General features: G+C 47.9%; 5 protein-coding genes across 5 annotated transcripts; 1 reads left to right on the top strand and 4 right to left on the bottom strand.

Annotated features, from left to right (window-relative positions):
* Positions 1-239: 239 nt before the first annotated feature.
* N7509_000698 (uncharacterized protein) lies at positions 240-491 on the bottom strand (the record flags this gene model as incomplete). The annotated part of the gene is made up of 1 exon (XM_056625335.1): positions 240-491. One exon carries the CDS (start codon positions 489-491, stop codon positions 240-242), a length of 252 nt encoding a protein of 83 aa, XP_056493917.1.
* Positions 492-1,495: 1,004 nt separating this feature from the next.
* N7509_000699 (uncharacterized protein) lies at positions 1,496-2,381 on the top strand (the record flags this gene model as incomplete). Its single annotated transcript, XM_056625336.1, has 2 exons — positions 1,496-1,520; positions 1,594-2,381. 2 exons carry the CDS (start codon positions 1,496-1,498, stop codon positions 2,379-2,381), a joined length of 813 nt encoding a protein of 270 aa, XP_056493918.1.
* A 1,017-nt stretch (positions 2,382-3,398) lies between these two features.
* On the bottom strand, positions 3,399-3,999 carry N7509_000700 (uncharacterized protein; the record flags this gene model as incomplete). Its single annotated transcript, XM_056625337.1, has 3 exons — positions 3,399-3,687; positions 3,799-3,898; positions 3,981-3,999. 3 exons carry the CDS (start codon positions 3,997-3,999, stop codon positions 3,399-3,401), a joined length of 408 nt encoding a protein of 135 aa, XP_056493919.1.
* A 2,840-nt stretch (positions 4,000-6,839) lies between these two features.
* N7509_000701 (uncharacterized protein) lies at positions 6,840-9,528 on the bottom strand (the record flags this gene model as incomplete). Its single annotated transcript, XM_056625338.1, has 4 exons — positions 6,840-7,322; positions 7,383-8,677; positions 8,739-9,102; positions 9,190-9,528. The coding sequence occupies 4 exons, from the start codon at positions 9,526-9,528 to the stop codon at positions 6,840-6,842; spliced, it is 2,481 nt and encodes an 826-aa protein (XP_056493920.1).
* Positions 9,529-10,159: 631 nt separating this feature from the next.
* N7509_000702 (glycoside hydrolase family 15 protein) lies at positions 10,160-12,366 on the bottom strand (the record flags this gene model as incomplete). The annotated part of the gene is made up of 3 exons (XM_056625339.1): positions 10,160-10,372; positions 10,465-10,529; positions 10,602-12,366. 3 exons carry the CDS (start codon positions 12,364-12,366, stop codon positions 10,160-10,162), a joined length of 2,043 nt encoding a protein of 680 aa, XP_056493921.1.
* Positions 12,367-12,724: the final 358 nt, after the last annotated feature.

The raw sequence follows: 12,724 nt of genomic DNA on the forward strand, positions 1-12,724 counted from the left end.
CGGCACTCTACTAGGATTCCATGCTATATCTCTTCTTGTTAGTACTTATAGTATATGGTATCTGGGGGTCCATTATCTACCAGGTATCCTAGTCGTCTTTATTTTTTGTATTATTATAGAGTACTACTATTAAGAATTGGCAGTAAGTAGTATACCGAGTACTTCAAGTTACTGGGTGAATATTGGAATTTAGGAAGCCGCAGGTTAATGCTTGCTCTTTCCCCTGTGCCCTATGCTGTTCATTTGTTTATTCCCAACTCTAAATTTAACTTCCACTTTATCCTCAACTTCACCTCACTCCCATCGTCATCCTCACTCTCACCTCTATGTCCGTATTTTTCTATGCCTTGGGCTTCGTCCTTGGGTTTTGTCTTGGCTTGATCGTTGCCATTGGCCTTATATTTGGCTTCGTCTTCGACTTTCGCCACATCTTCGACTTTGGCCACATCTTTGGCGTCTCTTTCGCTTCTTCTCGGCTTTACCGTGATCATTTTCTACGACATTGACTAATGGATTCATCTCAATTTGTGTCCAGTATTCTCGGTCGACTCTTTACCACAGCCCTTTTCTCCCACACATCCAAGTCAGTTCTCCACAAACGCGTCGAAATCAAAGCTGGATATTCCGAGCACATCTCCGAATATGGCAATACAGGACGTCTTATGGCTGACACCAATATTCCTACTAGTATGACACTGCCCTCGAATTTTACTTCGAGTAGAACACAGACCTCAAGCCAAACTCCTAGCTCATGAGGTCGTGGCAACTTGCGCTTGAATAAAGACTTCGAATCAAAAATTCCAATCGAAAGACTTCCCAATCCCGTCAGGACCACTTCTTGAGTCTGCATATCCTCAGACCCTGCATTTCATTCCCGTCATAACAACCTGAGATAGATAGCCCTAGAGCAAACAATGAATACTTCAAACTAACCAACCTACTGGTCTTGAGATTTGCACAGAACTCTACATTTTTCTCAATAGAAAAATTCCGTAACACCCCCTGTCGTCATCCTCATTGCTCTACTGGTTGGATATTTAAAGGTTCTCGCTTATACTGGCACTACTATGGATCGGATCATACAAAGAAGTCTAGTTGATGGCGCTTGTATTCAAGTTGGATTTTGTTTCACTTCCGAGTCCCGAGTAGGAATACCTCCGAGTCTTGTTATGGCATAATTGTTTTTCCCTCATAAAACTTACTGGTACTATTGCAGTCTCTATTTTGTTCTCTAATTCAGGGAAAGTGCTGCCCAAAATGTACGCGGCGATGAATGAACCCATGGATGCGTCTGCCTCCAGTCATACTTCCATTTCCGTTGCCGCCTCCAACAACTACAACTCCTCCGGTCCTCTTCACACCTGTTTCAAAACCACTGGGCATATAACATCGAAAGCCTACTCTTGTTATATATAGCTGGCTTCAAAGTTCAATATTCAACCCTTCCGATCTGAATATACTACTACACACTGTGACCCGAACGACACCTAAACCGATGGAGACTCCACAGATGCCAGCAGGTGAGTACTGTGCCTTTCACTCAGCCAGAACCCATTCTTTACAACTACCTTCAAGATACTTACTGTTCCACAGCTACCACCTACACACCCGGGAGCCCATCAAATGAGCCAACCCCCGCCTTTCCAACTACTACTACGCCCACGAACAACACGGCCAAACCCCGACTACCAATTTACGACTACGAAAAGCCCACAAAGTGGGCTGAATTCAAACGCATGTGGAAGGGCGATTTTGAAGACGATGCGGAGAAATCCAAATGGAGTTTATGGTGGGCTATATTTATCGGGGCCCTCATCTTCATTGGCGCCGTCCTCCTCCTTACACTCATCGGCGTCTTCTACCACCCTTCGCCGGATCGCATTAATGGTCCAACAAGCACGAGCACAACAAAGGCCCATGGAGCTACTGCTGCTACACTGACGGCCATAATCCCAACTTCTTCCGATAATGGTCCGAATATCCACGTCGCTATGGTCCGACCAACGGAAGCCGAGTTTGATGCCCAAGTCGAGAAGATGTGGCAAGAGGGCGAAGCCTCGCTCCTCGAGACTCGAGGCTTCAGTGTTGTATCGGCTCCTCCTTATCTCGATGCTTGCCAAGTGAACACCGAGTGTGACTGGGGATACCGGTGTATTGAAGGAACCTGCCATCCTGGCTGTGATTCTGACGGCGACTGTCGCGATGGACACAAGTGCGAGCATTGGAAGCATGATGGGCCGAGTTTTAGATACTGCATGGTCGGGCCGCATAAGGAGTGCAGCGTTCACCTTGATTTCTGTCGCAAGGATGATGAGTGCTGCTCTGGTCGTTGCAAGTCGAAGGGGAAGTGGAAGCTTTGCCAGCCCAGTGAAGGTCGATAGGGTACATCTGATTCGCGTGATCTTTGACTGGCCATGGTGTTCCTGTTTATTGATCGATCGATAATCACGTTTACTTGGATCTCGCTTTCTCTTCTGTTTGGTGGTTTTGACAGAATGGGACTGCGTTTAGACAGAGTTGCTTTGGGGGTTTTGGTCAGCTCCAACCAGTTTGATCGTGGCATTTGTGATATGATTCGCCAGGTGGATCTTGACATAAATGCTCCGTGGTTGGATATTTTGGTTGAGGTGATAATGTATGCTTTATATCTGCTGGCCATTGCCTTGGGCTCATTCGAGCTCTTCTGTGCATACTAGCTGGTAACAAGTTCTTGCTCTGAATTAAATCGATTTGGCTTCCTTTTCTATTTGCGTCGTATGAGACATACTTCGATAAATCATTACTCGGCCGAGGCCATCTGGAACAGTTAGTGATAAATCGGTCATGGGTCATAGGATAATATTGGACATCGTGTGGACATCGTGCTTATCATTACATACTACCTTAGTAGTTATCGATACCCTGGAAATTCCACCCTGCCTCTTCTTGCTCCATGAACCATCAATATTTCCCTCAAACTATCTAGAAATAGCATTCCTCGCATTATCATGTTCTTGTGTTCACATGGCTACGCAGTCTTGGTAGAGATAGACACACTGGGACAAAGTCGTAACCCTCGTTCTAAACATTCAGGCTAAAGTAAGTCCCAGCAGCCTTGCAATGAAGTCGGTGCGCGGGCCAATGACCTTTCTGACACTCCTATACACATAAATAAAAGTTATCAGACATTCATCCTGTTCTCGCATCTGAAAAAGAGCCCAGGGACTTCATGATAAAGCGAACCGCGGAAGTATTCAGCACTCACCTTATCACAGTACCAGACTTTTTTACACTTCCCGCATCGGAGAAGCGCATGATTAATATCACACTCCATCTTCCCACAGCGAAAGCAACTTCAACCCGCATCAGTTAGTCAAAATCACCCAATGGCCCCAAAATATAGAACTCGAATATCCCACTCACCTTGGATCGGCGAAATTTCTCGGAACACCCTCCTGGTAGTGATCAAGCGCGGCGATAAACTGCACTTTTCCAGGGAGTCGAAAGCCTCCGTCGGCGAATGGCCCAGCATACTGGGCACGGCAGGTAATATCAGGAACAATGTCGCGAAGGTGCTTAAGATCCCGATCACGAATCTTCGCCCCGGTACGCATTACCAGGTTGCCGAGGATGATAGTGGTGTACTTTCGATCGAATGGGTAGTCGTTAGTGGGATTGGTCTCTAGTGTGCGACATTTGTCGAAGAGCCTATCGGTTAGAGCTTCCGTGCCGAGCTTGTTGCGCATTCAGGGGATCATCTCGTTGGCGAGCACTTGGGCGTATTCGGGCGATTTGCATCGTGCCCGCGCCTCCTCCGACGCTAGCATGTCGGTTTGGTTGACTAGATTGGAGAGATTGAGCTCCCAGTCTTCAGTATTGACTTTAAGGTATTCTTCATGGTGCTGCTTATGTCCAGATCCTGGTCACCTTTGAAAAGGCCTGATTTGGGAGTTAGTACTAACTAGGGTTTTCTTTTTGGGGGTTTGCGTTTGAGGACGTACGCCAGCCCCAGCGACCCATTTTGAAGGTTGGTCGCGGTTTCAGTTGTAGTGGGATGTTTCGTTTGTAGTGGGGTCAAGGCGGCTTGTTATGGAAGGCAGATCCTGTAGATGATGTTTAAGGTAGTGGGTAAGTGTGGGAAGTCTGGTGGTAGAGAAGGAGTGATGATGGGTGGAACCCATTTATGTCCAGTTGACAGGAAACCATCAAACAGCGCAAGTAGCTGCAGTCTTGTTAGAATAGATACGGTGCTCCGCAAGCGCAGGTGGTCAGTAGCTGTATATAGGGCTATTTTACCTGACCGTCTTTAAGGCTGTCGGTAACTTCTGAGTCTAAAATTATAAGTATTCTGACTTCCCTAGTAGTCTCAGCTATCTTGCTAATGAGCCCCAACAAGTACCTACCCAAGATGGAATAGATTGGCTAATCTACTCTATCTTAGGTAGGTACTGGTCTGCTACTAGTCTTAGAAGATGGTCAATAATACTAGTAGACAATCAGGGGTTAGGAACTTTTATAGTACTACTGTAGTTTTGTCCAAAGTTGTATATAGAACACTAGTATTTTCAGACTAAGAAGGTAACCTTGGAAAGAGTTACACACGGGATGTTTTGATCAAACAGCGTAGCTAGGGTCTTGCTACTACAATAAAGAAACCCAGGAATTCATACCTACTAACGTAGTTCCCGGCCGATCTGGACACCCGGCCGTCCCTGGACACCCACCCCCATGATAAAATGTTAAAATAGGATATCGCAACCAAAACGCATTAATTAATCCTAAACTAGCGATTTTTTACATTGATTGATCTTATGCCCAATCTTCCCGCATCCACTATATGTAGGCAGGGCCCTCTTGCGTGGCTGATCCTGCTGAGTAGGTAAATTGTCCTGCATATGCGATACTACCTCATCAGCTTCTACAGGCTTAATTGGCTGCTGAGCTAGATGTAGGCCCTCTTCAACCGATAGACCCCCTTCGTAAGCGATCTGCCTAGTCGATCGAGTGCGCTTTTGACGTTTCTTTTCATTCGCTGCGCGTAGATCGGAGTTCTCCTTTGCTAGTAGCGCAGTGTTGTGTAGCGCTATACAGTAGCCCTTGATAATCTGATCAAGCATGATTTTTGATAGTGTAGGCAGGCTGTGTAATCGCTGCTTTAATAGCTCTTTAAGCATAGAAGCTTGCTTTTCTAGCTGAATCGCTGTTCTAGGCGTTTTTGGTATAAATTAGCTAGATCTGCTGTTTGGTCTGCTGCTAGGTGGTATAGGTGTTCGGATAGAGATATTAAGCGTAGAAAGTACTCTTTCTGTATTAACTGGTACTATACTAGAAGCTGCGAAGCTGCTTTGTACGATATTTAGCTGGAAAGCTTCTAATCGTGCGCAAGGATAATCTGCTAGAAAATCAAGCTTGTCGATATGATTATAGTCAGTTCGGGCTAAATCGCTTACAAATTAACCGTATATACGCTTTAAAACAGCGAAATACCCAACATTAAGCGGTTGTAGTAGATATGATGAATGCGAAGGTATACAGAGTAGTATAATATCGTTTTCAGTATATATTCGATCGAACTAAGGCGTTAGATGGCTACTATATCCGTTAAGGATTAATAGCCGAAATTATCCTTGTGTACGTAAAGTCGTATATAGAATAAATAGCTTTTGCAGCTAGCGTAAACTGATTTCATCAGTAGTCTAACTGTTATTCGATACCTTAATCCGCTAATCCTTAGGTAGATTCGTTTTAAACTAACTAGTAATATAAACCTGGTCCTTGAATATAATACACGGTGGGAGCGAATACCTATCAGTGTATATCGTCTTAATTGCAGTAACCTATTTATGATTTCCCGGTTGTAATAGTAATGCCTGACCGTATTAATCAGCTTGTATAATAACCTTCTGTGCTGATATAAGGCCTATTGCGAATCCGGTCTCGTCGAAGTTATAGATATCCTTCGGTTGGATACCGTTCTCCTCGATCGTACGTTGCACTATCGAAAACTACTCTAGTATTGCTTTAGGATCCTTGTTGAGTGCGCGCTGGTAATCGTATTGTCTAGAAAAACGCGACTGAAGCTCCTTACGTCTTTGAACGAACGAAGATAGCCAGTTTTTACCAACAGTAGATAGAAGAGTATCACCACGCGCAGCCAGTAGAATATTAGCTATATTGCGTACAGTAGAGGGCCTGGGAGCTGCTCTACGCGTATCCATAGAGATAATCCATTCAGTAAGCGAATTCTCTTTGTTTTAGGTTAATTTATGGCCTGATGGACGTTTATCGACGCGTGGGAGTTGACCGTGGGCACGCGTATGTAGTGTGGAGAGAGGAATTTGGTAGAGCTTTGCGGCTGCGCGAAGGGATTTAATACGGCTATCTTTGATATCGGAAAGGGCCAATAAGATCTTTCCCTCCTGATTCGCCAATTTCTGCGAGGATTCAGTGCGAATTGGTGGCATAGTAGGTAGTTGAATTAGGTAGGGTAGTAAGAAGTGGCGGTTTTGGATGGGGTGTCCAGGACGGCCGGGTGTCCAGATCGGCCGGGAACTACGTTACCCATGTCAATGACAATTCAGGATACAATCTAAAGAGCTTCCAGTACTATTAGCAAGGCCTACTTAGGAGCAGCCTACATCGAAGAAAGAGATACGTTGTGGATAATAATCTCGGTCTGATTGGAGTTAATGTGCACGTGGTATCATAGAAGAAAAGTAAACACCTGAAGTTCATCTCGACACCTGAATATGGGAGGCAGAACACCCTGGAATGAAAAGGGAACAGTTGGAGGGGGGTGCGCAAAGCGCTGAGCAAAAAAGTTCAAAACAGGGAAGAAAGGAAAGGAGGGAAAACGCCATTCAAAGCACCCCATGTCGTGCTTTGAAGATGGATATCTTGTCGTCATAAAAGAGGATCTCCTGCAGCCGAAACTGGACACGCCCAGCGCTGTCATCGTCCGCTTCGTCGTCGTCATCATCATCATCGTCCAGATCACTGGAAAGAAGGTCGGACGCGCCATCCGTATAAGGGGGAATATCCTGATCATCTTCCTGAATTGACATTGCATCGATTTCCGAGAGGTTATCATCTCCTGCGATGGAGATGTCATTGACAGTTTGGTTGTCGAAGTCCAACTCTTTCCCGTCGCCGGCTCCTTCTTGAATCTGGTAACATTTCATTTGGAGGCCGATGTAGGTCATCTTGAGCTCGGGGCGAATGCTGACTATGTCGAGGACTTGAAGAGCGAGTTCCTTCAGGTCAACTTTGGCACAGTGGCTGATGTGGGGAAGGTATAGCGCGCGGAGCTGGGGCATATTCGGGAGCCGCTGGAGGAAATAGTGCTGAAGACATGGTTAGTTCAGGTAAGTTCAAGTTGTTTGAAAGAAGTCATCTCCACTCACCCAGTCTCGGTAATTCATTGCCATTCCCAACTCTCTCAATTGCGGAATTTTCCCACTTGTGATGAAAGAAATTATTTCGTGGCTGAACACCCACTTATGCCATTTGTGGCTCAGGTTGTCTGTGCCATCATGTCGTTCCGAGGCATCAATCAAAACCTTGCGCAGGCTCAATCGATGCTTTCGCAAGATGTGTCGGTAAATGGCGTCGATTTGGACGTTCGATTCGTGCCCGGGTGATTCGTGCAGGAAAACGCTTTCCAGGGTATTGGGAGCGAGAGCATCCTTAATGAAAAGCATCAGGAACGATGAAACATTATCCGTTCGCAAATGTTTGATATTGAGCGAATAGTCGACCGCGCTGACGCTCCCTCGGCCCCAATTCCCATTCGCTAGTCTTTTCGGGGGTGTTGCTGGGGGTGCATATTTACGACGGAGAGCTCTCCATAGATGCTCATGGTCATCGCATCGCATTAGAGTGAGTGTTGTTAGACGAGTCCAATCGATGGTTGGGAGGAGGGTTGAAATCGAAAGAGGTATCCGTTCTAACTCAAGCAGTTCCAGGTGTAGCTGATCCCCACTGGCGTGGAGAGCCGACATGAGCGGATGGGGCTTGGTGGGAGTTGCATGAGAGGCTGTCGGTTGTGGGTCATTGAATTCTTTGTTGGCCACCGTAGTGCCTTTCTCGGTTTCTCGAGGTGTGCTTTCATCATGCTGGGACATTTCATCCTTATACTTCTCTGTGGCTTTGCTGGGGAGTTCCGAAGCGACCTGCAGATCGGAGGCTGAAGAAAGGACCAGCTTTTCCTCATGTAGCCTGGAGCTGTCTTTGGAAAGAATACTCAACAGTCCGCCATGTCTCGGCCAGCTGAGTACAGCATCAGCGGCATCTGAGTCTTTGGCACAGACAAGCCAATCGGAAAGATGTGCCTTCAAAGAGACTCCAATTCTCAACTCAGCAAGACGATGACGAGACCGTTCAATCAAGACTGCCAGCTCCTCCACATAAGCCGGTTCATCGATATCCAGCACAGCCACGCTCTTCAAAGCCGGCAAGACAGAAAGCGAGGGATGTTCCACGTGCTTGTATCTCTTGAACAGATGGGTGGCAGCCTCAGAAGCCGGCGCAATCCGAAGGACATTCTCCGAATTGTCATGCCAGCGCACCCAAACCTTCTCCAAGCGACATTCGTCACCCAACCTATCCGCCAGTGAAGCAAGCGCCAACCAAATCTCACGAACCACACCGGTCGGCATATCCCAGATGAATGTCTCGAGGTTGACCATTCGTGCGACAGCTAGAGCGACCAGCGTCCCCAGCATTTTCCCCACCTCCCTATTGACCGAATATTCTTGCACCCAGCTCAGTGGACCATTGCCGATCGAAAAGGTCCGCGTGTACTGCGCGTAATAATTTCCGCGACGCGAGGGGGGGCCCGTTGTTTGTCTCTTGTTGTTGGTGAACACGGTCGGAACAGCCGCAGCTCGAACAAGTGTGGGTCAGCCTGTCGTGCCGAGATGGGAGCTGGTTGAAGACATCTTCGCCCATAACCAACGTAGAGAGACCGTATGATAGGGCGTCCACGCCAGAATAATCGTCGCTTGAAGGGTTTAACGACTCCGGCCAGACGATATCGAAGCGCGAGTACATATGCGGGATAGTGAGACCATGCAGGGCAGAACATGTCAAGGCGAGTGAGGTGAGGTCATTCGTGTGCGTGATCTATGCAGCGAAGAAAGAGAAAAGCGATGTTAGAACGTTCCTTGACAACAACATTGGACTGGCGACAAAATGTATACTCTCACATACCTCCTTCACGATATCCTTGAGGACATCAAGGGGAAGATCTAGCAGCTTCATCGATTTGGCTCTCCACTTCTGGTCACTTTCAGTAGCAGGCATCGAGGCTGCTGTCAAGGGAGTTGAGGTCCGAGTAGTAGCTGACTCCTCGGAGCTATGATTCGACGCGGTCTGGTGCAAATGAACCTTGTTCAAGGTGGTAGAAAGATGATTTCTCTCGAAACGATCGTCCGGATTCAGTGAGGCAGTGCTGTGAGTCGAGACAAAGTCCTCTTCCCCCTCTTCGTCTGAAGATAATGCCCGATCGGAAGCTGGCCGATCGGCCCAATTCGAGCAAGCGCCCGCCATGAGGGGGAACAGTGATGGGGTTCAAGTTAGGTATGTTGGAGCCTGAGGGATGAGGGTCGACTTGGATGTTCTGAGCTTGGATCAACTCTGAAGAACATAGCAGAAACCGAGAGGGTCGGCAGGTTTCCGTATGTCGCTTCAAAGAGGCCCAGGAGGTGTGCAAGGTGGTCTGGGGAAGCAATAAGCTAGTGGAGTTGGCCGGCGGATCGCGACCCGCGCGGATCATCATGCGTTACGTAATCATGAGTCGATCACCTGCCCATGCCAGCTTGAGCATAGTGGTTGACGTTGAATACTGAGTATATAGCTGGGTAGGATATCAAGTAGTACTAGTATTCTAATAGCAGTGTTTGAATCTCTAACACTGCTATCTACAGATACACTGGGTCGATCGCGGCTACTAGTATGGACGTCGGAGCACTGTCCACGGGTACTACTACTAGTAACTAGTATATACTACCTGGGTCTACCCCGAGATCGAGAATGCAAACAACTGGCATACTATGCCCACCTGGGCAACATGGGTCAAAGGCAAATAAAGTCATAATTAATAAGTCCATCTACCAAGCTCAAAGAATACCTGAAAAGTAGCAAAAGTTTTGAGACCGACACCTACACCATTGTTTCGTGTCTAAGCACCCGAATGACCAAGTTTCTCCAAGTTGATAGCCGCGCTTATACAAGCCAAATGGCTAAAGGCCTGGGGTGTATTTCCCATCTGCTCACCTGAAATAGCCACTTCTTCAGAAAACATCCCAAGGTGATTAGAGTACGACAAAATATTGTCAAAGTGCGAGAGTGCAAGTTTCCAGATGTTCGGAATGGGGACATCGAAAGCGGCAGCCTATATATTTCACGACACGCATCAGGATTCCTAGGTTAGCAACAGTACTTCAAGTTGAATCACCAGGGTCGCACAACAAGGAGATGATTTACCCGGGCCATGGCCTCAACGAGCCAGAAAGTAACCATGATAAAGGCACCCTCACCTCCACCCACACCTGTACGACGTGAACGTTTAGTAACCACCCGGAGATCCAGGGGATACATGGAGATCCGGAGCTAGAACATACCGTCATTTGCCTTCACATGGTCGTATCGGAAAACCATTTTGGCGCTGGAGAGTCCCTCTTTCTCGGGACTTTTCAGGATCATCTTCAGAGTGCTGATGAAGCGGGGATCATTCGGTGCAACAAAGAATACTAGGGGAGCAATCAGAATCGACGCATCTAGAACCTCAGGGCTCTCATAGCTTTGACAGAAATGACCACGTTCCTTATTGTATCCCCTTTCCATGATCTCATCGTACAGTTCGTCGCGTACCTGGATCCACTTGAAGCGATCAGGGCAGGGCAGGCTGGCTCGTTTCTCTGCAAGACGAATGCCACGGTCCAGAGCCACCCACAACATCACTTTGGAATAAATGAAGTTTTGGATCTGGCCACGAGATTCCCAAATAGACATGTCCTTCTGGTCGCGCACGCCAATGACATAATTCACCATGCGGCGGATCGAACCCCACTGGTCGTAGGTGATAGGGTTTCCATGTTTGTTATAGAGGTAGATGCTGTCGAGCAGTTCGCCATAGATGTCCAGCTGCGTGTGGAAGACGGCTGCGTTTCCGATTCGCACAGGCCTGCTACCCTTGTATCCATCGAGATGATCCAGCTCCACTTCGGGAATGTCGCACTCGCCACGGATGGTAAACATCAGTGGTAGAAAAGGCCGTTTGCTACCTGCCTCCATTTCCTTGGCAGCATGCGGGAAGATCCGGTCGAAGATAAAGTTGACGTAGGCTTCCGCCTCGCGGCTGTATCCCATTTTGAGGAAGACGTAAAGTGTGAAAGCCGTGTCGCGCACCCAGGAGTACCGATAGTCCCAATTGCGTGAGCCGCCCACATTTTCAGGAAGCGAGAAGGTGGGTGCTGCGACAATTGCACCGGTCGGTTTATAGGTAAGCAGCTTCAAGATGAGCAGGCTGCGCTCAACGGTTTCGCGGTAGTGTCCTCGAAATGCGCATTTGCGGGTCCAATCCGTCCAGTAATCGGAGGTCTCCTCCTCCATTCTAGCAAAGTAGGCAGCCATTGTTGCACGGCTCGGGACAGCCTTTTCGGGACTGTGCAGCACAAGGTGTACCGTTTGTCCCTCGGAGAGACGAAGCCAGGCAACCATACCCTTGCCTTTCATCCCTGGACGTTCTTCCAAGGTGAATCTCGCCTCGGGAAATCCATTCTTTTCCGGTTCTCGTGAGTCGGCGAAGATCTCAAATTGCAGTCGCTCTGTATCACTCTCAAAGTGGACAGTCTGAAGTCGGTGCTTGGACATATCGTTCTCCAATTTTGCACGGGTATTGTGATTGTCCCTGGCATAGTTAAAAGCAGGGAACAGTTCGACTTTCAATTCCATGAAGCCACGACTGCATTCCAATTTCCTGATGAGACCCGAATGCTGCAGCCCAGATTTGAAGCGATTAGCTCCAGGTTCATTGCAAGGACAGTAACCCGAGAGCATACGGCCCGAGTGGGAGCTCTTCTTGGGCGTGACGGGAAAGTAGTCCAGCATTATGACGACACCGTCTTCATTAGTCCAGCGAGTTTCGAGCAGATTTGAATAGGGCAGGTATCGCTGTTTGCTATGAGGGTCGACGACGGTTTTGTAAGGCGCCACCGACCAAAATCCACCGATCTTGTCATCTAACAGACGACAGAATACCGAGGGGGAGTCGAATACCGGCCAACACATATAATCCAAGCTACCAGCCTTGCTGATGAGGGCACACGTATGCATATCTCCAATCAGACCATAGTCCTCAATGGCGTTATATTGAGGAGCTGCCATGGTGCCGAGTGTTAATCAAGGAGTACAATGACCTCCTAGAACCAACAGACAATTAAAAGAGGTATAGATCAAGCCTCTTGATTCCGTTTATTGGAAGCCTTGGGGTTAACAGCCTCCAACGCAGGGGTGTGAGAAAAGGGAAATGTCCGATCAAGACTCCTCGCCCACACCGCGAGGCATATATGAGCCTGGCTGCTGGCCGGGAACAATGGAAACCACGACATGATGATGCCGCAGTGATCAAGGATCGCACTGAGGTCATTACGATGTTTGAGTGTATTGTCCAATCACCAAGCTGACCAGGAGGAAGCTGGAAAGATAGCGGGGTCTTGCGACAGGCTGGGCTAGCACATCGTCA

Source organism: Penicillium cosmopolitanum, assembly GCF_028827165.1.
Source record: "Penicillium cosmopolitanum strain IBT 29677 chromosome Unknown utg000003l:1.0-3747932.0:1.0-3751027.0, whole genome shotgun sequence".
Taxonomy (NCBI): domain Eukaryota; kingdom Fungi; phylum Ascomycota; class Eurotiomycetes; order Eurotiales; family Aspergillaceae; genus Penicillium; species Penicillium cosmopolitanum.